Source organism: Nycticebus coucang, chromosome 15, assembly GCF_027406575.1.
Source record: "Nycticebus coucang isolate mNycCou1 chromosome 15, mNycCou1.pri, whole genome shotgun sequence".
NCBI classification, from domain to species: Eukaryota; Metazoa; Chordata; class Mammalia; order Primates; family Lorisidae; genus Nycticebus; species Nycticebus coucang.
Window position 1 is genome coordinate 69,614,663 of NC_069794.1, and position 27,631 is coordinate 69,642,293.

General features: G+C 35.9%; 1 protein-coding gene across 8 annotated transcripts in view; it reads left to right on the forward strand.

Annotated features, from left to right (window-relative positions):
* The window catches only part of IFT88 (intraflagellar transport 88), a 164,591-nt gene that overhangs the window by 90,319 nt on the left and 46,641 nt on the right, over positions 1-27,631 (forward strand). For 7 of the 8 annotated variants that reach the window (XR_008374646.1, XM_053563849.1, XM_053563851.1 and 4 more), the window contains 3 exons: positions 12,678-12,730; positions 15,121-15,186; positions 23,183-23,289. Coding sequence is in view for 6 of the 8 variants with exons in the window: in XM_053563849.1 (XP_053419824.1) it covers positions 12,678-12,730; positions 15,121-15,186; positions 23,183-23,289 (226 nt within the window). In the remaining 2 variants the exon portion in view is untranslated. Of the gene's footprint in view, positions 1-12,677; positions 12,787-15,120; positions 15,187-23,182; positions 23,290-27,631 lie in introns of those variants that run through there. The other variant, XR_008374647.1, reaches the window with a different exon arrangement.

Genomic DNA, 27,631 nt, shown 5'->3' on the forward strand with positions numbered 1-27,631 from the left:
GCAGTTGTTGTTGTTGTTTAGCTGGCCTGGGCTGGGTTTGAACCTGCCTGCCTGGGTGTATGTGACTGGCACCGTAACCACTGTGCCTATGGGTGCTGAGCCCTAACATTTCTTTCTTGCTACTTTCCTTTAAACTTACTTTCACTTGTACCTGTTTTTAGTTTCTGTCTCAGTGCGAGAAGCATCCAATATACATTAATTACATTTCCACTCCTCTTTTGAGCTTTTGTTTTATATATCTTAATTTTCACTTTTTCTCTTATTTTATATGCTATCCCTTTATTTTTTATGTAAGTTTTACCTCTAATATAAAAATGTAAGCTCTTCGGGGGTGGAAATTTTAGTTCTTGTGTTACATAGTGTTTTAAATATTCTTTACATAGTCAATGTGGCATATAGTGTTATTAACTTAAATTTTCTTTTTTTTTTTTGAGACAGAGTCTCACTATGTCACCCTTGGTAGAGTGGCTGTGGCGTCACAGCTCACAGCAACCTCAAACTCTTGGGCTTAAGCAATTCTCTTGCGTCAGCCTCCCGAGTAGCTGGAACTACAAGTGCCCACCATAAAACACCTGGCTATTTTGTTGTCATTGTTATTTAGCAGGCCCAGGCCAGGTTCAAACACGCCAACCCCCGTGTATGTGGCTGGCACCCAACCCCTGAGCTACAGGCACCAAGCCTAAGTTAAATTTTCTTTTATGATTTTCTTTAATATAGCAACTTCTCGCCTTGCTATATCTCTTAAGATTTTTATGGTTTTTAGTAATCTGGTATTTTTTGTCGTAAGTTTAAGCCTATGGTATTGTTTTTCTCTATGTTCATAGATCACGTCTTAAGACTTCAAGAAATTCTAGTCTTACCTAACTAGTACATTTAATGTAATTCCATTATTGTGCAGCATTAGAGAACATTGTTTAATATTTGTCATGATTTTTATTATAAATCATCATCGGACCAATATATGTATTATGAGAATTTCATAAGAGAAAGAGACAAAAAAGAGGAGAGAGACTATTTGAAGAAATAATGGACAGACTTGTCAAATTTCAGGAAAGACATGAATCTATAATGTACGTAAACTTACAAGATCTAGTAAAAGCAATCCGAAGGGGGAAATTTATAGCTGTAAATGTATTTAAAAAGAAGACAGAGCTCAAGTCAATAACCTAGAAAATGAAGAGCAAATTAAACCCAAAACTAGCAAAAGGAAGGAAATAATAAAGGTTAGAGCAGAGATAGATAAAATAGAGACTAGAAAAGCTATAGAAAAAAATCAACAAAACCAAAAATTGATTCTTTGAAAAGATCAACAGAATTGGCAAATTTTTAGCTACGTGGATGAAGTAAAAGGGAAGGTTCAAGACACAGATTACTAAAATTAGAGATTCAAATGGGGGCATTACTACCAATTTTATAGAAATAAAAAGAATTATAAGAAAACCTTATGAACAAGGAGGGGGTTTGGTGGGCAGGGGTTAGAGATAGTCTCACTATGTTGCCCAGGCTGGCCCCAACTTTCTGCCTCAAATGGTCCTGCCTCAGCCTCTTTTTTTTTTTTTATTGTTGGGGATTCATTGAGGGTACAATAAGCCATGTTACACTGATTGTAATTGTTAGGTAAAGTCCTTCTTGCAATCATGTCTTGCCCCCATAAAGTGTGACACACACCAAGGCGCCACCCCCCTCCCTCCTTCCCTCTTTCTGCTCCCCCCCATAACCATAATTGTCATTAATTGTCCTCAGATCAAAATTGAGTACATAGGATTCATGCTTCTCCATTCTTGTGATGCTTTACTAAGAATAATGTCTTCCACGTCCATCCAGGTTAATACGAAGGATGTAAAGTCTCCATTTTTTTTTAATGGCTGAATAGTATTCCATGGTATACATATACCACAGCTTGTTAATCCATTCCTGGGTTGGTGGGCATTTAGGCAGTTTCCACATTTTGGCGATTATAAATTGAGCTGCAATACACAGTCTAGTACAAGCGTCCTTATGATAAAAGGATTTTTTTTCCTTCTGGGTAGATGCCCAGTAATGGGATTGCAGGATCAAACGGGAGGTCTAGCTTGAGTGCTTTGAGGTTTCTCCATACTTCCTTCCAGAAAGGTTGTACTAGTTTGCAGTCCCACCAGCAGTGTAAAAGTGTTCCCTTCTCTCCACATCCACGCCAGCATCTGCAGTTTTGAGATTTTGTGCTGTGGGCCATTCTCACTGGGGTTAGATGATATCTCAGGGTTGTTTTGATTTGCATTTCTCTAATATATAGAGATGATGAACATTTTTTCATATGTTTGTTAGCCATTCGTCTGTCGTCTTCAGAGAAAGTTGTATTCATGTCTCTTGCCCATTGATATATGGGATTGTTGGCTTTTTTCATGTGGATTAATTTGAGTTCTCTATAGATCCTAGTTATCAAGCTTTTGTCTGATTGAAAATATGCAAATATCCTTTCCCATTGTGTGGGTTGTCTCTTTGCTTTGGTTGTTGTCTCCTTAGCTGTACAGAAGCTTTTCAGTTTAATGAAGTCTCATTTGTTTATTTTTGTTGTTGTTGCAATTGCCATGGCAGTCTTCTTCATGAAGTCTTTCCCCAGGCCAATATCTTCCAATGTTTTTCCTATGCTTTCTTGGAGGATTTTTATTGTTTCATGCCTTAAATTTAAGTCCTTTATCCATCTTGAATCAATTTTTGTGAGTGGGGAAAGGTGTGGGTCCAGTTTCAGTCTTTTACATGTAGACATCCAGTTCTCCCAGCACCATTTATTGAATAGGGAGTCTTTCCCCCAAGGTATGTTCTTGTTTGGTTTATCAAAGATTAGGTGGTTGTAAAATGTTAGTTTCATTTCTTGGTTTTCAATTCGATTCCAAGTGTCTATGTCTCTGTTTTTGTGCCAGTACCATGCTGTCTTGAGCACTATGGCTTTGTAGTACAGACTAAAATCTGGTATGCTGATGCCCCCAGCTTTATTTTTGTTACAGAGAACTGCCTTAGCTATACGGGGTTTTTTCCGGTTCCATACAAAAGGCAGAATCATTTTTTCCAAATCTTGAAAGTACGATGTTGGTATTTTGATAGGAATGGCATTGAATAGGTAGATTGCTTTGGGAAGTATAGACATTTTAACAATGTTGATTCTTCCCATCCATGAGCATGGTATGTTCTTCCATTTGTTAATATCCTCTGCTATTTCCTTTCTGAGGATTTAATAGTTTTCTTTATAGAGGTCCTTCACCTCCTTCGTTAGGTATATTCCTAGGTATTTCATTTTCTTTGAAACTATGGTGAAGGGAGTTGTGTCCTTAATTAGCTTCTCATCTTGACTGTTATTGGTGTACACAAAGGCTACTGACTTGTGGACATTGATTTTATATCCTGAAACATTACTGTATTTTTTGATGACTTCTAGGAGTCTTGTGGTTGAGTCTTTGGGGTTCTCTAATATAAGATCATGTCGTCAGCAAAGTGGGAGAGTTTGACCTCCTCTGCTCCCATTTGGATTCCCTTTATTTCCTTGTCTTGCCTAATTGTATTGGCTAGAACTTCCAGCACTACGTTGAATAGTAAAGGTGACAGAGGACAACCTTGTCTGGTTCCAGTTCTAAGAGGAAAAGCTTTCAGTTTTACTCCATTCAGTAAAATATTGGCTGTGGGTTTGTCGTAGATAGCCTCAATCAGTTTTAGAAATGTGCCACCCATGCCTATACTCTTCAGTGTTCTAATTAGAAAAGGATGCTGGATTTTATCAAATGCTTTTTCTGCATATATTGAGAGGATCATGTGATCTTTATTTTTGCCTCTGTGAATATGGTGGATAACGTTTATAGACTTGCGTATGTTAAACCAGCCTTGCATCCCTGGGATGAAGCCTACTTGATCATGATGAATGACTTTTTTGATGATAAGCTGTAATCTATTGGCTAGAATTTTGTTGAGAATTTTTGCATCTATATTCATGAGTGAGATTGGTCTGAAATTCTCCTTTTTGTTTGGGTCTTTTCCTGGTTTTGGTATCAGGGTGATGTTTGCTTCATAGAATGTGTTGGGGAGGATTCCTTCTTCCTCAATTTTTTGGAATAATTTCTGCAGTACAGGAATAAGCTCTTCCTTGAAGGTTTGATAGAATTCTGGAGTGAAGCCATCTGGACCAGGGCATTTTTTAGTTGGAAGATTTTTTATTGTTTCTTTGATCTCAGTGCTTGAAATTGTTCTGTTCAGGAGCTCTATTTCTTCCTGGCTGAGTCTAGGGAGAGGGTGTGATTCCAAATATTGATCCATTTCTTTCACATTGTCAAATTTCTGGGCATAGAGTTTCTGGTAGTATTCAGAGATGATCTCTTGTATCTCTGTGGGATCAGTTGTTATTTCCCCTTTATCATTTCTGATTGAGGTTACTAGAGATTTTACTTTTCTATTCCTCGTTAGTCTGGCCAATGGTTTATCTATTTTATTTATTTTTTCAAAAAACCAACTCCTTGTTTCATTAATTTTCTGAATGATTCTTTTGTTTTCAATTACATTGATCTATGATTTGATTTTGGATATTTCTTTTCTTCTACTGAATTTAGGCTCAGATTGTTCTTCTTTTTCCAATTCCATAAGTTCGCTTGTGAGATTGTTGATGTGCTCTCTTTCTGTTCTTCGAATGTAGGCATCTAAAGCGATGAATTTTCCTCTCAAAACTGCTTTTGCAGTATCCCACAGGTTTTGGTAGCTTGTGTCTTCATTGTTGTTATGCTCAAGGAAGTTAATGATTTCCTGTTTTATTTCTTCCTTCACCCATCTGTTATTCAACAGAAGATTGTTTAATTTCCATGCCTTTGGGTGGGGTCGAGCATTTTTGTTAGAGTTGAGTTCCACCTTTAGTGCCTTATGGTCTGAGAAGATACAAGGTAAAATTTCAATTCTTTTGATTCTGTTGATATTTGTTTTGTGTCCCAGGATATGATCAATTTTGGAGAATGTTCCATGGGGTGATAAGAAGAATGTATATTCTTTATCTTTGGGATGGAGTGTTCTATATGTGTCTATCAAGCACAGTTGTTCTAGGGTCTCATTTAAATCTCTTATATCCTTGTTTAATTTTTGTTTAGAGGATCTGTCCAGCTCTGTAAGAGGAGTGTTGAGGTCCCCTGTTATTATGGTATTATCAGATATCATATTGCTCAGACTGAGTAAGGTCTGTTTCAAGAATCTGGGAGCATTTAAATTGGGTGCATAAATATTTAGAATTGAAATGTCTTCTTGTTGTATTTTTCCCTTGACCAATATAAAGTGACCATCTTTGTCTTTTTTGACTTTAGTTGCTTTAAATGCACATGTATCTGAAAATAAGATTGCAACTCCTCTTTTCTTCTGAATTCCATTTGCCTGAAAAATTGTCTTCCAACCCTTGACTCGGAGCTTTAATTTGTCTTTTGAAGCCAGGTGTGTTTCTTGCAGACAGCAAATGGATGGCTTGTGTTTTTTAATCCTGTCAACCAATCTATGTCTCTTCAGTGGGGAATTCAAGCCATTAACATTTATTGAGATAATTGGTAAGTGTGGTAGTATTCTGTTCGTCTTATTTTGTGAGAGTCTATTGCTTAGTTTTATCTTTTGCATCAGTGTGGAGGTTAGGTTCTGTCCTTTAATTTTTGAGTTCTTACTTTGCTGCTGATCCATTGTGGTGGTCAGTGTGCAGAACAGGTCGAAGTATTTCCTGTAGAGCTGGTCTTGTGGCGAATTTCCTCAATGTTTGTATATCCGTAAATGATTTGATTTCTCCGTCAATTTTGAAGCTTAGCTTAGCAGGGTACAGAATTCTGGGCTGGAAATCGTTCTGTTTAAGTAGATTAAAGGTAGATGACCATTGTCTTCTTGCTTGGAAAGTTTCATTAGAGAAGTCTGTGGTCACTCTGATGGATTTGCCCCTGTAGGTCAACTGGCGCTTACTCCTGGCAGCTTGCAGAATCTTATCTTTTGTCTTGACTTTGGACAGGTTGATCACAATGTGTCTTGGAGAAGCTCGGTTCGAGTTGAGGCGACCTGGGGTCCGATACCTCTCTGAAAGCAGTGTGTCAGAATCTTTGGTGATATTTTGGAAATTTTCTTTTATAATATTCTCTAGTATGGCTTCCATTCCTCTGGAGCATTCTTCTTCCCCTTCTGGAATTCCTATAACTCGTATGTTGGAACGCTTCATAAAGTCCTATAATTCTGACAGTGAACGTTCTGCTTTCTCTCTCTTCTTTTCTGCCTCTTTTACTATCTGAGTTATCTCAAAAACTTTGTCTTCTACCTCTGAAATTCTTTCTTCTGCATGGTCTAACCTGTTGCTGATACTTCCCATTGCATCTTTAAGTTCCCGAATTGACTGTTTCAGTTCCTTCAGCTCTGCTATATCCTTTTTATATTCTTCATATCGTTCATCTCTTATTTGATTCTGTTTTTGAATTTCCTTTTGGTTATTTTCCACTTTATTAGCAGTTTCCTTCATTGTTTCCATCATTTCTTTCATTGTTTTCAACATTTGTATTCTCAATTCCCTTCCTGTCATTCCTAACATTTCTTTATAGGTGGAATCCTCTGCAGTAGCTACCTCATGGTCCCTTGGCGGGGTTGTTCTGGACTGGTTCTTCATGTTGCCTGGAATTTTCTGCTGATTCTTCCTCATGAGTGATTTCTTTTATCTGTTTCCTTGCCGTAATTTTCCTTTCACTTCCTCTTGCTCTTTAAGGTCTCGTGCCTGTGGAAGTTGCGGGCGGGTTTAGATGGATTGAACACACGCGACCACTTGCCGGTTTTCCACTTTTTTAGTCCTCCTCTTGGGATCCAGAAGTCTCTCACTGACTCCCTGTATCCTCTCAGGGGTGATGATAGGCAGATCCCACCAGCCAGAGATGCCTGGAGTCCTATCTCCCCAGACTCACGGTGCCCAGATGGAAGGCAGCTGTTACTCGGCTGCCATCTTGGTCCTGCCTCAGCCTCTTAAGTAGCTAGGTTTACAGGTGCCTTGATGAATAGTTTTGTAACAAATTAGATAACCTAGATAAAATAGATAGATTCCTAGCACAACCAACCAAAATGGATTCAAGAATAGAAATAGAAAAATCTGAATAGACTTATATATAACCAGTAAAGAGATTGAATCAGTAATCAAAAATATTCTAATAAAGAAAAGCCCTACCACACGGTTTCACTGGTGAATTCTACGACACATTTCAAGAAAAATTCACTCCAATCTTTGTCAAACTCTTTTGAACAATTGAAGAGATAGTAACACTTTCTAACTCATTCTGTGAGGCCAATATTACCCTTATAAAAAAGGCAAAGATACTATACCCCCTAAAAAAATACAGACCAATGTTCTTTATGAATATGGATGCAAAAATATTCAACAAAATACTAGCAAAGCAAATTTAGCCACGTATTAAAAGGATTACTCTTCATTCCCAAGTAGGATTTATTCCCAGAATGCAAAGATAGCTCAATATATGAAGATCAATGAATATATATATATTATATGACATTAATGAAGAAAAAACCTATATGATTATATCAGTTAAAGCAAAAAGGGCATTTGACAAAATTCAACACCCTTTCATGACCAAAAAAAAAAAAAGAAAAACCAAAACAATAAATTAGAAATAGAGGGCGGTGCCTATGGCTCAGTCGGTAAGGCGCTGGCCCCATATACCAAGGGTGGCGGGTTCAAACCTGGCCCCGGCTGAACTGCAACCAAAAAATAGCTGGGTGTTGTGGCGGGCGCCTGTAGTCCCAGCTATTCGGGAGGCTGAGGCAAGAGAATCGCTTAAGCCCAGGTGTTGGAGGTTGCTATGAGCTGTGTGATGCCATGGCACTCTACCGAGGGCCAGAAAGTGAGACTGTGTCTCTACAAAAAAAAAAAAAAAAGAAAAGAAATAGAAAGAACTTCTTTAACATGATAAAGTTTTATACAGAAAACTCATAGGTAACGGGATACTGAATGGTGAAAAACTGGAAACTTTTCTTCTAGGAACAAGACAAGGATACCTGCTTCCACTACTTCTAATCAACATAATACTACAAGGTCTAGCTAGAGTAGTTAGTCAAGAAAAAGAAATAAAAGGCATCCAAATAGAAAGGATGAAGTAAAATTAAGCCTGTTTGCAGATTATATGATCTTATATGTATAAATCCATAAGGAATCCAAATAAAAAAATTTCAGATGTAATAAATGAATTCAGTGAAGTCACAGGATATAAAATCAGCACACACAAAAGATCAGTTGTATTTCTATACATTTGCAATGAACAATCAGGGAAATTGAGAAAACAGTTCCATTTAGAGTAGTATCAAAAAAAAATAATAATTAGAAATTAGTTTAACCATGTAGGCAAGAGACTTATATATTGAAAATGTCAGAACATTGTGGAAAGAAATTAAAACAATGGAAAGACACCCAGGTGCATGGGTTGGAAGACTTAATATTATTAAAATGAGAGTACTACTCAACGTGATCTATAGATTCAATGCAATCCTTATCAAAATTCCAATGATTTTTTTTTTTTTTTGCAAAAATAGAAAGATCCATTGAAATATTCACATGGAATCTGAAGGGGCCCAGAATAGCTAAAACAATGTGAAAAAGAACAAAGTCGGATGACTCACACTTTCTGATTTGCAAAATTGTCTTCAGTGCTACAGTAATCAAAACAGTATGGTACTATGAGCAGAAGGATAGATATACAGACCAATAGAAAAGAATGTAGAACACAAAAGTAAACCTTCACATATATGGTAAGTTGATTTTTCAACAAAGGTGCCAGGACAGTTCAATGGAGAAAGGACGATCTTCTCAACAAAAAGTGCTTGGAAAACAAGATATCCACATCCAAAAGAATGAAGTTGGACTCTTACCTATTCCTATTCAAAAAATTAACTTAAAATGGATTAAAGACATATAACTCTTACAGGAAAACATAAGGGAAAAATCTTAAAAGACATTGACTTTTGCAATGATTTCTTGAGTATGATACCAAAACACAAGAAATAAAAGAAATAGATAAATTATACTTAAAAATTTCTGCTTAGCAAAGGTAGAAATCAGCAGAGTGATTTCCCACTGAGTGGGAAAAATATTTATAAATCACACATTTAGTAATGGATTAATAGCCAAAGTATATAAAGACATTCTATAATTCCTCAACAACAATAAAAACCCAACGCAGTTCCAATTGAGTAGGAACTGAGGCTGTCTTTGAAGTTACTGGCTTCTACTTAGAAGGGAGATCCAGAAGAACTGAAAAGAGTATTAAATCATTCTCTAGGCTTTTCTTTCTTCCAATGTTGCTGTTCTTATATGTTTTTTAATAGAAGTCTTTAGAAGTCCTAGTGATGTTTGTTTTTAGAAAATAATTTGACTTATTTTGGAAAAGAATTTGGATAGAAATTCTCCAAAGAAGGTATACAAATGACCAGTAAATTCATGAAAAGATGCTTACCATCATTAGTTATTTGGGAAATGGAAATCAAAACCACAGTGAGATACCACTTCCTTCCTTTCAGGATAGCTGTTATCAAAAGAAATGAAAATGACAAATGTTGAAGATGTGGAGAAATTGGAACCTTTGTGCATTTGGGGATCCAGGTGCGGTGACTCAGGCCTGTAATCCTAGCATAGCACTTTGGGAGGCCAAGGGGAGGATTGCTTGAGGCTGGGAGTTCAAGACCACCTTGAGCAAAAAAATAGAAAAATTAGCTGGGCGGGGTAGCACACTCCTGTAGTTCCAGTTCCTAGGGGGGCTGGGGCAGGAGGATGGGTTTAGCCCAGGAGTTTGAGGTTGCTGTGATCTAGACTGACACTAGAGTACTCTAGCCCAAGTGACAGAGGGAGACCAAGACACTGTCTGAAAGAAATAAAAAGGTCTTTTGTGAAAAGCAGCTTGACAGTTCCTCAAACAATCTAATGATTATGATCTAGGAGGTTACTCCTAAGTACATACTCAAAGGAAAGAAAGCTGAGACTCAAACAGATACTTGTGTGCAGTTAGGTATTCACAGCAGCATTATTTTCAATTGCCAAAAGGTGGAAACAACCCAAGTGTCCATCAAGAATGAATGGAAATACAAAAAGTGATATGGTAGTTTCCCTTTATCCATTGTTTTGATCTCCATTGTTTCACTGTCCACAATTTCAGTTATCTACAGGTGCAGGACAAGAAGATATTTTCAGAGAGTCCATGTTCCTACAACTTGTATTACAGTATATTGTTATAATTGTTCTATGTTGTTATTGTTAATCTCTTGCCATGCAGAATTTATAAATTAAACTTTATTGTAGATATGTTTATACAGGAAATAACATAGAGTTTGGTAGTACCTGTGGTTTCAAGCATCCATTTGGGGTCTTAAAATATATCCCCCTGCAGATAAGAGGGGGAATACTAAAGATCTATGCAATGGAATATTATTCCTCTATAAAAAGGAAGTTCTGATACATGCTACAACATAGAAGGTCCTTGAAAACATTATGCTAAGTGAAAGAAGCCAGTCGCAGAAGAGCAAATATCAGATGATTCCACTTAAACAAAGTGTCTAAAATGGCAAATTTATAGAGGCTGAAAGCAGATTAGAGGTTACCAGGAACAGGGGTAGGGAGAAGAATGAAAAGTTATTGCTTAATGGTTGTAGGGTTTCTGTTTGGTGTCATAAAGACATTTGGGGAATAGATAGTGGTGATGGTTGTATAATGTTGTGAATATAATTAAGGTCACTAAATTGTACTCTTAAAGTGGTTAAAATGGCAAATGTTATGTTGTAGATATTTTATCATAATTTTTCAAAATTAATGTAATATGCTAAAACCATTGTATAATTTGGTTGAATTATGTGGCATGTGAATACCTCAATAATTCAGCTATTAACAAAAAAGATACCTGTATGATTTCAGTCATTAAAAGTTCAAAAACAGGCTAGAATCATCATGTTAGAAGTCAGGATAGTAGGCTTGGTGCCCCGTAGCTCAGCAGCTAGGGCGCCAGCCAGATACACCAGAGCTGACAGGTTAAGCAAGGCATGGTGGAACATGAGCTGGAGAGGTAGACAAGCACTAGAAAGCGGATAAATTGGGTTAGAGCCTGTGATACAGCATGTAGGGGTGTGTGTGTGTGTGTGTGTGTGTGTGAGAGAGAGAGAGAGAGAGTGACAGGTGTTAAGGAGGGAAATAATATGGTTAGATATGTATTTTATTTAGATTACAGTGGGTGGCCTTGTAGGCAATGGATTTGAAGTTAAATAACTTGCCCAAGTAGCAGTTTTGTAATTTAAAGCCAGATATATTAAGTTTTATAAAGAACAGAATCAGCAATGAGAATTATTGGAAGAGTTTCTATAGGAATGCATCATTTCTGTGTGAGGTGTCAAGTCAAAATGACTTAACTATTTCTTCGTAAGTTAAAACTAAGGCTGTATGATATGTGACCAAAAAAAGAAATCCAAACATTTCAAAAAAAGCTATCTTTTCTCAAAATACTTCTTCAAAAGGAAATTTCAGATGAACATTTTCTACCATTAGCAAAGTCTGAACCCAGAAAAGCAGCCTACAAGATGGAGTCTCAGAAGCCAAGCTGAAGCAATACAGCTGAACTTGTTTGCTCAGCCCACATTCTTTTCCTGCATACCTTTCATGTTTATCTACTTAAGGTTACATCTTGATTATGAGGATGTTTATCTCAAAAGACTTTGGGGAAGGTAGTAATACTTAGACAGTGTTGTTGTTAGAATAAAGGTTACTTTTATGTCATTTAAATATTGTATTGTCAGAGTAAAGGCTCCTTTTATGTTGTTTTCTTTGATGATTCTTTAAGATAAAGTTAAAATTTTCTCAATTTGTTTCCTCATATCCAGTTGTAAACACTATTAGAATTGTAACTGAGGCAGAACAGAATTGAGAGGCTACTCTTACTGCTCACCAGATTGCTGACTTTCTGACAATAAAGCTTGGTGGAAAGAAAGAAAAGAAAGGAAGGAGGGAAGGAAGGATCTATCCATCTGATTCCAAAGCTAGTAAATTTTCCATCAAGTTGAGTAGGAATTGAGGCTGTCTTTGAAGCCATCAGGCTCAACTTGGAAGGGAATTGAAATAAATGACGGGAGTATTAAATTGTTCCCTAGGCCTTTCTTTAAGTCTTGCTGTTCTTAGATATTTTTTACAGAAGTCTTTAGAAGTTATGGTTATGCTTATTTATTTTAGAAAAGAATTTTATACTATTTCTTTTGTTGAAGCCTGATTGTTCAAATACAAGTTCAAAAATTGCTGGTCGGGCACTAAGCCAAAGTATTATGATTAAAGATTATGGCATAAGTAATGATCATGTTTGAAATAGAATGCAGTGGTTTTTAACCAAACAGGTTAAGTGGTTCTCATAAGAAGATCTAAATAAATGCATGAACTAGATGAAGTTTGAAATACTCTTAAATTTAAATGTCCTAATATAACTATAACAAGTAAATATAACAAGTAATAGTGAAGTAATAGTGAAGGAAATTATGTATTAATATCTGCTATTAATTATGTATTAATATCTGCTATTTTCAATAATAAAAATCATCTAAAAGAAAGTCAGACAATTATTGAAAATATATAGACATACAGCTTTAGAAAACAAATTATTTTTGTTTTCATCTCTAATTTTATCTAATTTCTTTTATAGGCCTACCCAAGTGAAATGGCAGCTGATGGTAGCTAGTTGTTTTAGAAGAAGTGGTAAATGCTTTAATTTTATTCATTTTTCAGATATTTTGCCTCTTCCCTTCTTTTAGGTAATTACGTAAATGGGTTCCAGTTGTCTACTTGTATCTGTTTATTAAAATACTAGCTTTTGACAACTATACAGATTTGAAACACTATATGAAAAACATAATTACATGAAAATCAGAAAAGGTTATACCTGCAAAGTGGTTATTAATGTATTCCCATACTTCTCTTAAAAACAAATTTTTTTATTTTTCAAAGTTAACACGTAACTTGTAACTTGTATCATGTAACTCATTTTTATAAGTAAGACTCAAGAAAAAATTAGACCTTCTGTATACATTAATTTGTATTTCTGTTTTCTACTTACTTGATTATAAATGTCCTGTGTGCTCAGCAAAAGTGATGAAACCCTCTCACCTGAAAAGCCCTAAGGAAAGCTCAGACTAGGACAACTGGGACTTTCCATTTTTTATACCAAAGATCACTAGTTACCTTGATGTGTGTTTTTTGTTACTGCTTTTGTTACATTCTGTACTAATGACACATGCCCTAAAGGATAGAGATTCTATTAGTTTTGACTGCAGTGAATGATATGATTATAATATCAGAGATTAAGCCAGTCGATAAATGCTAACAAATTTGTAATCCATCTTATAGAACATAAATATGACCCAGGAAATGAAATTCTTTAGTTTAAGGGAAGCACAAATTTTAAAAGTGTTGACAGTGTGTTCTCACTCAGTCTTATGAGAGGTTTCTTTCTTTATCTCTATGAGCACCTTCAGAGTGGCATCAGAATTGTTTGAATATATACTCAGCGTAGTCCTCAAATCATTTGGGGGATAATTTACCTTACAATATTTCCTATTGGGTATACAACATGATTATATCATATATTTTTTATTTCATTTCAATGTGACTTCTCAATTGTCTGTTCATTTCAGTGTCAGTCATATATGTAAAGCGTACATAAATATGAATTATTCTGGCTCGGTGCCTGTGGCTCAGGCGGCTAAGGCTCCAGCCACATACACCTGAGGTGGTGGGTTCCAATCCAGCCCGGGCCCGCCAGACAATGATGGCTGCAACAAAAAATAGCCAGGCATTGTGGCAGGTGCCTGTAGTCCCAGCTATTTGGGAGACGGGGGTAGGAGAATTGCTTGAGTCCGGGAGTTGGAGGTTGCTATGAGCTGTGATGCCACGGAACTTAACCCAGGCCGACAGGTTGAAGCTCTGTCTCAAAAAAAAAAAAAAAAATTATATATATATATATAATTATTGATATATATATTTATTTATATATATATAATTATTCTGAGAATTATTCTGAATAGTTTAAAGACATAGTTGACAAAGCTGCTTGAGTTATGGAAGTGCAAGTTAGAAGTGCCACCAGCATGGAGAACCTGCTAGGTGCTGCCTATCCCTGTTTCGTTTAAGTCTTACAACAACTCTTTGAAGGATTAGAATATCTGTCTCTCTTGTACAGTGAGGCCCAGAAGGTTAATAACTTGCTTGCTGAGATTTTAGCAAAGATCCTTAGCCCAAACTCATTTCTCCTATTCTTTGTCAGTGTGTGAGGCTAAATTATTTTGTTAAAAAACAAATTCCATCCTATATACTTTGTAATGTCCAAAAAAACTATTAATAAAGCAATGTTTCATATTTTCCAAATGAATAACATTGAAATTACTACTAGTGTATCTCTTTTTTTTTTTTTTTTTGGTTTTTGGCCGGGGCTAGGTTTGAACCCGCCACCTCCGGCATATGGGACCGGCGCCCTACTCCTTGAGCCACAGGTGCCGCCCAGGATCTCTTAAATTATTTTTAAATTTGTCAGTTGTCCATCTGGAATAATCCTTTGTAGGAAATTGAATGGATCTTAATTTTTCACCACTAAAAATATTTATTTTTAAAAATAAAGCAGGCAGAGTATCTCATCTACAGTCTCAGCTACTCAGGAGGCTGAGGCAGGAGGATTGCCCAGGAGTTTGAGGCTAAAGTGCATTATAATTGCACCTGTAATAGTCAGTGCACTCCAGCCTAGGCAATAGAGCAAGACTCCAGTTCTAAAATAAAAAAAAAAAAAAAAGAAGAAAGGAGAAAAAACAAACAGCGAAACTGAATTTCTGCCATTACCCACTTACTTCTGCTTTAACCCTTTTTTCAAATTTATTTTTATCGTATTTTTTTTCCAAAAGTGATATTGAGAATGGTATATATATATATATATATATAGATATATATAGATATATATAGATATGTTTGTGGCAAACATGAAACTTTCTACTGATCCCTTAAAGTGTACCAGTATTTTGAATTAAAATTAATATTTTTCTGAATCTTACTAGTTTCCATAATTTGCTAGTGTTTTGTGTTTTTCTCTTTTTTACTTACAGGTAACTACCAAAAAGCATTAGATACTTATAAAGATATTCACAGAAAATTTCCAGAAAATGTTGAATGTAAGTGACATTACATTTTGTAACTTTGAAAGTGTAAGTTTCTCACATTTTATGCCCTAATATATAATTACCTTTGCTATAATAATTGAATACATAAGTAGCAACCTGTAATTTGTGGTATATCTGTTTATTGGATCATAAACTTTGACTAATAAGTACACATTTTTATAGAACTAATTGATGAATTTAAACATGCCACCAAATTCTCTTCAAAAATAAGTCTATATCTCAAAGTTTTATAAAATTTTCAGAATAAATTTCAGCATATTAATTTTTTAAAGTTCATAAACTATGTTATTTTATAGGAAAGGCAATTTTTTTTTTTTGGCAGTTTTTGGCCGGGGCTGGGTTTGAACCCACCACCTCCGGCATATGGGGCCAGCATCCTACTCTGTTGAGCCACAGGCACTGCCCAGGAAAGGCATATTTAGTGTCTATTTTTTATATAACTTTTTGAAGTTGAGAAAACACTTTTAGAGTTTATGAAAATAGAATGCTAATAATCTTGCTGATGCTGATAACAAATTATTTTTAATGTTACTTTTAATTTTTAAATGTTATATTGATATATTAATTATTTGTCATTTGTAGAGTCAGCTAGGTAGAAAATATTCATTTCTCATTTTATTGCACAATGGATTTGCAGATTACAATGATAATATCAAGTATTACAACAATAACAAGAAAATCAGTATCAAGAAAAATATCACATTATTAAAATATTATTATATGTATATTTAATATAATTAAAAATATAAATTTTTTCCATTGCCCACTAAACTGTAAATTAGGCCCTGAATAGCCTTGTAGCCAAAGGAAAATGAAAAGTTTAGTGTCAGTTGAATAATTTTTACTCTTTGATAAGGAAATGAAAATCCGTTCCAGCCAGGCCAGGTGGTTCACACCTGATCTCAACACTTTGAGAGACTGAGGCAGGAAGATAGAGTCTAGGAATTCAAGGCCAGCCTGGGCAACACAGTGAGACATGCACATTTTTTTAATTAGCTAATGCAGTGACATGCCTGTTGTTCCAACTTTTTGGGAGTCTGAGGCAGGACAATTGCTTGTGACTAGGAGTTCTGACTGCAGTGACTTACTTTTGTGCCACTGCACTCCAGGATAGGCAACAGACCCTGTCTCTGAAAAACAAACACACATACACACACACAAATAAAACAAAAACAAAAAAATAAAAACAATTCCTCGGGTGGAAAAAAATTTTCTAACTCTTTATTCACGTTGAGACACTGAGAGATAAAGTAGATAAAGTCATTGAAAGATACAATAGATACTTTATTATTATTTTTTTTTTTTTGTAGTTTTTGGCCGGGGCTGGGTTTGAACCTGCCACTTCTGGCATATGGGGCCAGCGCCCTACCCCTTTGAGCCACAGGCACCACCCAATACTTTCTTTAATAACATTTCTACAGGCTGGACCCACAGCAACAGGGCTGACGGGTTCAAACACGACCCAGGCCTGCTAAACAATAATAACAACTATAACGAGAAAAATAGCTGAGTGCTATGGCAGGCACCTGTAGTCTCCCAAGACAAGAGAATTGCTTAAGCCCAAGAGTTTGAGGTTGCTGTGAACTGTGATGCCACAGCACTCTTCTGAAGGTGGCATAGTGAGACTCTGTCTCAAAAAAAATTTTTTTTTCTACGACAAACCAAGTAACATGTTTGAAAAGACAATTAAAATTTGTTCGTCAGTGACAATGAATACAAAACAACACATTACAATTCAGTAAAACCAAATCTTTTCTGAGCCAAGTTTTTTGATGGCTCAGACTGAAGGAAGGATTAGAATGTACTACATGTTCCTTCATTGACATATTTCTCCATTTGGCTTTGACAGAAGTACAATGGCAGATAGTTCAGTCAGCACAGTGCAAGAGCAAGGTCTTCTCCAAGTTAATTAGAAATAGATTCATCAGCTTTGAGCAGTAGTTTCTAAATGCTAGTCAGGAAAGATGGGAATTGCTCATAAAACTTGTTTAATGTACAGATTTCTGGCTCTGGCTACAGAGATTTTCAGTTAGGTTTGCAGGGGACCTAGGGATATAATTTTTCCTATTTTTTTTTTTAAACTTATGTGATTTTTAATCTCAGTCACATTAGGGAACTGGTACTTTAGAGATTAAATGAGAGATAGTAGTAATAACTTTTTGTAGTAGTAATAACCTAATAGTCTGCTAAGCAAAAGAGTTTCTCAGCCTTCACACTTCTGACATTTAGTAGATAAGAGAAATAGTTGTATATTATTTGCAAAAAATAAAATTACATTTTTATTATGAATTATTATAAATGTATACATTGGTAATTTATATAGCGTTGTATGATATTTTAAACTATTTTAGTAAAGCATCACAAAAATGGAGAAGCATGAATCCTATGTACTCAATCTTGATATGAGGACAATTAATAAACTATTTTAGTACTATAAACTTTTGTAATACTTTAATAGCCATAAATTGGTTATATATTTATAAATATTTGTGGAGTAACTACTGTGTTCCAGATAATATTGTACTGTAGATGTAGTAGAAAACAAAGCAAACCAAAATCCCTGGTGTTATAGAACTTGCATTTTAATTGGAAGAAAGAGATAATAAACAAATAATATAATGTCATTAAGTGTGTGACTGAAAAACAGGTAACGTGATAGAGAACATGAGAGAGACTGTGTTTTAGACAGGATGGTCATGGGAAGAGCTTTCTGTTAAGGTAGCAGTTGAGCAGAGACCTGGGAGAATAGAAAGAAGCAAGCCAAAAAGATGTGGAGGTTGTGGTGGGAGTGCAATAAACATGATGGGAGAGTAGGAGGAGCTGAAATCAGAGAGAGGTGGCAGTGTGGGCAGGCCAGATCCTGTGGGTCCTTACAGGCCTTGAGTCAGGGCTTTGAATTGTGTTTTAGGAAAATGGTGAGGCAAGGAGGATTTTGAAAGAGAGAGTAATAGGAGCTAACATATATTTTTAAAGGATCAGTAGAGTATGATCAATTCAAACTTTTGTACCTGAGGTTCAAGTCAGAAGATCATTTTGGAGGCTATCTGGAGAATAAATGGATAGGCAACATCAGAATGAGAAATTACAGTGCTTGCATTGATTAACATGATTGCACTGGAGGTGGTGAAAGATGGTTAGATCCCAGTGTGTTCAGGTTTTGCTGACAGAATTTGCTTGCTATTTGGATGTGAGACTTGAGAAAGAGAAGAAGTCAAGGATGACTGCACAGATTAGGACTGGGCAGCTACAAGGATGAAACTGCCATTCACTGAGCCTTAGAACACTGGGTAAAGAGGTTTTGGAGGTGTTACCAGACAAAGAGAATCTGGCCGCCTGTGCTATCAGCCAATATGCAGAGACAGAGATAGGTCCACCAATCTTTTTTACCAGAAGGCTAGAGATTCTGGAAAAAACTGAGAGTAGCCTCTCCAAGACTGTTCTGCCTTTTTATTTCCAAAACCACGGTTTTATACATAAAATTTAAAAGCAAAAATCATGACAACCCTTACCTCAAATAACCCTTATCTTAAACAATAATAATCAGCATAACCTATGACCCAAAACAACATTTCTAATTCAAAAGTTAATCTCCTAAGTCAATTGTCCTAAACTGCTCCAGATAATATACTTTTAGGTTAAAGCTGAATTTACAAAACAACAAGGATGGAGAACATGAGGTGAAGGTCACACAGGACCTAAACTGATCAGACCAGCTGTGTCATATCGGCATAGCCTGACTGACTCCGTCTCATTCTCACTACATGTACTCTCAGGGAGAAAGATGAAAAGCTCTATTTTGGATGTGTTATGTTGAAGCTGCCTCTTAGATGTCCAACAGGATGTATTAAATAGGCATATAGGAGGCAGCTAGAGGTCATACGCATATACATTTACTTAGCACATATTTTTGTTCTTTTGTTACCATATAAATTATGAGTAATATTTTTGAAAAAAGTTGTCATTTGTTAGTTTTAAGACTTCCCTGTTTCATTCGGTCCCCCATATTTTAAGCTATTATTTCTTATGTATTAGGGATATAGCATTGATGTTGTCTTGATTTCTGCCCCCTAAGTACCCCCTATCAGTTAAATAGTCAATTAACTGATACAATATAACAAGTGAGATGATGGGAAAATGTCCAAAATGATATACAAAGGAGCTCTTAACTCTGCCATAATTAGAGGATGATTGCCAAATGCCACAGAGGAAGTGACATTTGAAGTAGCCTTGAAGGGGACAGAGGCTATTGCCAGACAGGGAAGACAGAAACAGGTACTCCAGGTGGGTAGAAGAATGGCATTAGTAAAAGCAAAGAGATGTAAGAATGCAGAGTCTTTTTTGAAAGATAGTCTATTTTGAAAAATATAACAGCTTTAACATATGTTTTCTTATCCTACCAACATAAATACATTTTATAAGAATTATAAATGCACAAGGACAAAAAGATAATTAAAGTTTGAGAAAACTGCAGGGGCGGCACCTGTGGCTCAGTGAGTAGGGCGCCAGCCCCATATACCGGAGGTGGCGGATTCACCCAGCCCCGGCCAAAAACTGCAGTTGTAGGGTGGTAGTAGAGGGGTCAACAGGAAGCAAAACAGTTCATGACATAGAACCACAGGAGGGGCTGGGTGCAATGACTTGTGTCTGTAATCTCAGCACTTTGGGCCCAGGCATTAGGATCACTAAAAAATTAGCCTGGCATGGTGGTACATGCCTGTAGTCCCAGCTACTCAGGAGACTGAGGGAGGAGGATCACCTAAGCCTAGAAGTTTGAGGCAATGAACTATAACACCATAGCACTCTGTCATCCTGGGTGACAGAGACTCCGTCTCAAAATGAATAAATAAATAAATTTAAATCTCAAGTATTGGAGGCATCAAAAAGGGTAGATCTGCTGACTGGTGCTGAAAAGAGGAGGGTTAGCTGAAAGTCTATATAAGGAACAGCTAGATCTCCAAATCCCCTACCTAAACTGTGCAACAGTAATTTAGGCATAGTACAATAATGATGTTGGTAGCTGATATGGAGAGATGTATTTGAAAGATATCCAATAGAGTCAAAATGATTAATTGCAAAGATAGGAGAAAGAAAAGAATATGTCTGATTTATGTAGATGGGGATAAAGTTCAAGAGAAAATACAGGAAGAAGAGAGAATTTGGAGGAAATGATAATGTCAGTTTGGGGTAGGTTGTCTTTGAGGTACTGAGGATGTCAGTGGAGGTTCTAGTCAGTCTATTTTAGCAAAGCTGCCATAATGCATATGAAACAATACTCCTTTACTTTCTCTAGTAAAAGCTAAGGAGAAATGTCCAGTTTGGAGTTATACACTAGTTTTAAATCATCAACAAGTAGACTAGTTGAAACTTGAAAAAGAATGAAACATCCCAGAGAAGTTTTTAGAGTAAAGAGAAAGGCCAAGAGTAGAACCCTGTGGCATGCTGACATTTAGATGGAATAGAAGAAATAGTAAAGACACAAGAGAAGGAAGATCGGGGGGAAAAGAGTGATGGCCCAGAAACCTAGGGAGAAGAATTTCAACAAAGATATGATAGTTTGTAAAATTTAAAAACTATATAAAAGGTAAGATTGGAAAAAAGCCCTTGACTTTGGAAATTCATCAGGGAAATAGTAGAGACAGAAGCAGAATCATAGTGGATTTGAAATGGAAACGGAAGTTTAGGAAATAGGGCACCTTTGTATAATTTATAGTTCAAGGAAGGAGAAGGGTGCAGGGAAACTGGTTTTTTAAGGATGAGAAGAAAAGAATATTTCTGCTGGCTAAGGGGAATGATCTAGAAGAAAAAGAGAAATTGAAAATAATACCAGAGAAGGAATATTGATGGAAAAAAAGTTTAAGGGAATAGAATGAACGAAACAGGGTGAATAGCTTAACTTTTGAAAAGTGCTAGGGCATTTCTCATATAAGACAATATTTAAAAGTCAGTCTAGCAAAGCAAGAGAAGGACATTTTATCAACATCCTTACAGACCAAGAGCAGGATCAAGGGAAAGCCATATGCTTCTTTCTTGGCAAATACAAAGTCTAAATAGATTTCTTCTCATTTCTTTCCAAGTAAGAGAAAAAAATGTCAACATGGAGTTATGAAAAATTCTATTTAAAAAGGAATTATAGGCTCGGTGCAAGTAGTACAGTGTTTATGGTGGCAGCCACATACACCAAAGTTGGCGGGTTCAAACCCAGCCTGGGCCAGCAAAAACAACAAGGACAACTGCAACAAAAAGTAGTCAGGTGTGGAGAGTGCCTGTAGTCCCAGTTTCTTGGAAGGTCTGAGGCAAGAGAATCACTTAAGTCCAGAAGTTTAAGGTTGCTGTGAGCTGTGATAGCACGGCACTCTACTGAGGGCAACATAGTAAGACTCTGTCTCACAAAAAAAAAAAAAAGGAAATACAAATTTTTTTTATGACCCAGAGAAATATGTAGAAGAGTTCAAAAAAATTATGACAGGAACCAAAAGAAAACGTATAGAAATGTTTGGCCCCTTTGGTAAGATTCAGAGAACATATGATGATCTCTACCTTAAAGGCAGAAAGCCACAAGCTGAGATGAAAAGATAACATGTTAATACAAAGTAAGGGGAGGATGATAATAGGATGATTTATAGGGAAACTAAAAATGTGTAGCAGAATTAAAATCTACCTGAAGACACTAAAAGAGCAAAAAATAAAATGAGTAATTGGAAAACTGATCAGTTCTTCTAGAATTCAGAGAAAAGAACAATTGAAGAAGAGGGTTCGATAAAGAAGTCAAGAGAGATATACAACTAAGAATTATAGATGTTGCTAAGGAATAAACCACAATACTTGCACTAAAATAAAAAATCTAAAATATAGTATTCTAGAATAGAAAAAAAATCTGTTATCTACAAAGGAAGAAAGATTGGATGGTTATCAGCAGTACTTAACGCTGACCGCTGCATACCAAAGGCATCAAGCAGTGTCTCTACCGAGTTTCAAGAATCTCTTTACTTCTGCATGTAAAAACAACAGAGAGAAATTCTTAGATATATAAGGGCTTGGAAAATATTATCTCCTCTTCTTGGAGAAACAAAAAGTTGACTTAAAAACTTAATTAGGAAGTTCACTGGAAAATTGAATTAAATCTTAGCACTCAAAACGGGAAATGTTTTTATATCAGAACAAGTAGACAGAGTAGAAATTAATATAATGTGGAGTTAAGTTTAAATATTTAAATTATAAAGCCTACTTTAGGTGATAATCATGGTAAGAAGTGTGAAAAAGTATCATTTGAATCCTGATGATGGTAGGAAAATATAATAATACCAACCTTCCCTATTGCATGAGCAGCATTCTACTCTTAAGGAAAATAAAGCAGTGAGACTTCCTGTGAGCTTTTGCTGGGAGTATAAACATCTTTTGTACATTCCCAGTGTTTTGCATATCGTGTGAATAATAGTTACTAACATGAATTTTCTGACAGTAAAAACATTTATTATTGGGCGGCGCCTGTGGCTCAAGGAGTAGGGCACCGGTCCCATATGCTGGAGGTGGCGGGTTCAAACCCAGCCCCGGCCAAAAAAAAATCACAAAAAAAAAAGAAATAATAAAAAAATAAAAAAAAAACATTTAGTATTATTATTAACAGACTGTTTACATTTTTTAGCCTAGTCTCCCTTATAACTATTTGTTTGTATTTATGAAACTATCTTAGAACATTAATAAATGTTGCATCTGCCTCTTCTGTTCTGTCCCAGCATGTCCTGTGCCATGTTCCTTCTAGGGTCTGGCAGCATAAGGACAGGCATGTAGAGAGAGTTCCTTTAAATCCCCTTCTAAGGAAGTCAGTTCACCCAGGTCCAGAGATTGCAAAGTATAATTATTTTTCATAAGAGAAACAGTATTTGTCAGCATCATTTGTTCCAGTATCTTAAAAGACTGAGCTCATTGATTTGTTGCACTTTTACACTATGAATATCGTCTTTCTTAAATATATTTTTCACAATTTTAGGTTTGCGTTTCTTGGTTCGTCTCTGCACAGATATTGGATTAAAAGAAGTTCAAGAATATGCCACAAAACTCAAGAGGTTGGAAAAGATGAAAGAAATAAGAGAACAGGTATCTCATATGGGCTGAAAATTCCTGGGTTTTTTTTTGTTTGTTTGTTTGTTTGTTTTAGAGACAGAGTCTCACTTTGTCGCCCTCAGTTGAGTGCTGTGGCATCACAGCTCACAGCAGCCTCCAGCTCTTGGGCTTGGGTGATTCTCTTGCCTCAGCATCCCGAGGCAAGAGCTGGGACTACAGGAGCCTGCCACAACACCCAGGTATATTTTTGTTGTTGTTGCAGTTTGGCCGGGGTTGTGTTCGAACCTGCCACCTTTGGTATATGGGTGGCACCACCCCTGTGTGTTATGTCAGCCTTCTTTGGCTCAATCATGTGATGTTAGGATCTTCTGTCTGAAAACAGAGTTGAAAGTTTTATCTGCTCTGGCATAATGAGAGGAATAACTAAAATTCTAGTTTTAGGAAAGTATTCTAATAAAAGTGGGTTCCTTATAGGAGGAAGTACAATAGATTCTGTATATACTTTATTATAGATAGCTACTAACAGACAAATAATTATAATTTCCCACAACATGAAATAACTTATAAGTTAATTTGAAGACTTAAATATTAATTGGAGATTCCGGTGGTCCACGAGAGGCTAGCCTACAACAGGGGTCCTCAAACTACAGCCCACAGGCCACATGAGGCAGTGTGATTGTATTTGTTCCTGTTTTGTTTTTTTACTTCAAAATAAGATATGTGCAGTGTACATAGGAATTTGTTCATAGTTTTTTTTAAACTATAGTCCTGCACGCCAACAGTCTGAGGGACAGTGACCTGGCTCCCTGTTTAAAAAGTTTGAGGACCCCTATAACATGGTGAATAATATTAACAATTGTACATGAAAGTATTTCGAGTTTAAAAAGAACTAAATTGTTTCTTTTTTCTTATTACATGGTGAAAATATAGTGACAAAGTACTTTTTCAATAATTTAATTGTCTTGGAAAAGAAAAAATTATAGAGAAAATCTAAATTCCATACATGCTTTCAAAATATGGTTATCTGATTATTCTCTTAAGAGTATCAGTTGTAAAAGCATCTGAGAAAAGATAGATTTTTTTTTTTACTTTAAAAGTTCTGTAAAATATCAAGTTGAGATTAAAATGCCATGCTAGCATATATAGTTAAAATCTACTGTAATGACCAATTTATGCCCTGTACTTAGGTAATGTGTGTGAAAACTTTGTAAAATATAAACTGGTATAAATTGAAGTTTGAATGATTATAATTTTCATCATAATCACTATTAAATGTGTTTCACTATTAAGAATTGAAAAGAAGTATATACAGAGAGTACATTTTAAGAAAGGAAAAAACTGTTACTGAATTTGTAATACTCAAATCACATTTGGCTTGTACAATTATAAGAGGCACTCTATGTGACTTGTATTCATCTTTTGTTATCAGGATATATTAAGTAATATAATTTTAATATAGTTTTTTTCTTTATTAAAATGTATATGCATTTTTTGGTACTATGAATTTCAAACCAAGAATATTCTTTGGAACTTATTTCATTATATAAGTTATGGTAAAGAGTCAAATTCTTCACACTCACAAGTTTAAGCATCAGTAGTTTAAGTTAGTTATACTAAACAGTGAACCCAAACCTGTTGCAAACATGGATCATACATAATTCTCCTCTTGCCTTAAGATTTATTAGATTTCCAGCATTGACCCCTTTTACTTTTTATTTATATTTATTTAGTTTTTGAGACAGAGTCTTGCTTTGTTGCCCTATGCTAGAGAACTGTGGAATCATAGCTCACAGCAACCTCTAACTCCTGGGCTTAAGGATCCTCTTGCCTCAGTCTTCCAAATAGCTGGAATTACAGGCATCTGCCACAACACCCAGCTCGTTTTTCTATTTTTAGGAGAGATGGGGTCTCACTGGTGCTCAGGCTGGTCTTGAACTCCTGAGCTCAAGTAATCCACCTGCCTCAACTCTCCAGAGTGCTAGGATTACAGGTGTAAGCTACTGCACCCACCTTATAAACTGATTTTTGAGATATAGAAATGAGCTCTTTTTTTTTTTTTTTTGAGCTATTGTAGAAAGGAAGACTGTTCTTTTCTTTATGCTTGGGGGGTGGGGGAGCAGTCCACATTCCAAGAAAACTTTGCACCTTCTGTATTCATTAGTCCAGCAGGAAGCAATTCCAGGCATACAGTTCCTGGCCAAATGAGACACACTCCTGAGCACTGTGAACCCTGCAGTGGTATGAACCAGCCCCTGAAAACTGTGAGCCCCTAAGCATGCTGCTTTTTAAAAGATGTTTGTGCTTTTCCACTTCACTGAAGATGAAAAACATTAGCAAACAAACAAGGAAGCCTCTTAAAGCTAGACTGTATTGTTAACAGACGAGGGTCCAATCGTTTGTGAGTGTCAGCCAGGGATAGGTCCACCAAACTTTGTCAGAAGGCCAACAATCTGGAGAACAGTGAGAGTTCTCCAGACAGAAGACTGTTCTGTTTTCCATTTCCAAAATCACAGTTTTATACATAAAAGTTAAAAGCAAGAACCATACTAACCTTTATCTTAAACAAAGTAATTAACACTTACCTTAAACAATAGTGATCACTCCGGTGGCGCCTGTGGCTCAAAGAAGTAGGGCGCCGGCCCCATTTGCTGGAGGTGGCGGGTTCAAACCCAGCCCCAGCCGGAAACTGCAAAAAAAAAAAAAAAACAATAGTGATCACCATAACCTGTGACACATAATAAACAATAATTGTTATGACCAGGACCCAAAACAACACTTCTAATTCAAAAATTAATCTCCTAAATCAGTTGCCCCTAAACTACTCAAGATGTGTACTTTTAGGTTAAAGCTGAGTTTATAAAACAAAAAGAATAGGAGATATGAGGTAAAGGTCACTTAGGACCTAAACCAACCAGACCAGCTATGTCATGTCGGCCCTAGCCTAACTGATTCCATCTTATTCTCACTACCTGTGCTCTCAGTATGTCTAGATAAGAGAAAAATGGGAAGAGCAGAACTTAAGGAATGAATATTTTAAATAAGAAGAAAGAGAAAATTATCAGCCAAAATACCAAAGAGGGTAGAGAACAAAAGTAAACTATTGAGAAGAAAAAGAAAATAGAGGAATAATACACAGAATACAGAAAGTTGAAATTGCTAGTCTACAAACAAAAATAAATTAATTCAGTTGTTAAAATCAAATTTCTAAATGTTCAAAATATCAAATAGAGAAATACCATTCCAGTATTTGCTATTTTTCCCCAAAAGAAATCAGGAAGCAATTTCAAGAATTTCAAGAATGTGACATTCAAAGTTAATATAATATATAATTGGTATATGTACTCAAATTTCCAGTTAAAACAACAAAAAAACAATTAAAATAAGTATGCAGTCGAATTGAATGGAAACCCTTTTGATTATATTTCTTGAAAGACATTTAGCATTCAGGTCTCATAAAGGCATAGCTTTAAAATAGGCTATAGTGAAAAATGCAAATTTTTTAAAGTTCATATATATAATAAAGTCTGCAAGAATGTCTTGCACATGTAATGCATTATTATACTGACAAAATTCAACAAAAATACAAAATAGATTAATAAAAGGGAAAAATTAAAAAAATACAAAATAGAATATATACTTGGTATCAAATTTGTGGTGATTTACACATTGATTACATTTCTGTGGTAAGATTACCAATAGCTTTTTTTTCAAGGTCATTGATTTCAAGTGCTTTTATGGATTGCCTTGTGTTAGTTTCTTGGTTCGTTTGCTCAGCATTTATTAAAATCCATGCATTATGGAGGATACAGTGAGGCGGAAGAGTTCTCTTTGGTGCTGAAGGTATTCTAGCACAGTAGAAGGATAAGAAAAACTCGAGTTAGTCTGTCACCAGCACAGAGATGTGTGGCATCTGAGGACAACATCAGAGCTGTGGAACCGATGTGGGGCTCAGCTCCAGATGAGGAACTCAGAAGTAGTTCTGGGAGAGCTCCTATTTGGAGTAGGTATGATTAGACCTTGGAGTTTGATGTGCAAAGAAAAAAATCTGGGCAGAGGTGTAAGGGCAGGAAGTTAAGGCCATGCTCATGGGTTCTTGGGAGCTGAAGCCATTAAGAAATGTTTTAAATTCTGTTTTCTCTTGAATTTGAAGTTAGAGCCAATCTTGTTATAGGTGACAAGTAACTTTCTTGTTCCATTGGACAAACCCCAATTCTTATGGAATAAAAACACAGTGTGTAGTTGACAGAACCCTGGACTTTTTCCTGACTTGGTCATTGATCATCTTTGTGATCTGGAGTGGACATTGAACTTTCTGGACATCATTCTTGTTAGCTGTAAATGAGAATGTTTTAGATCATTATTTCTCAAACTATCT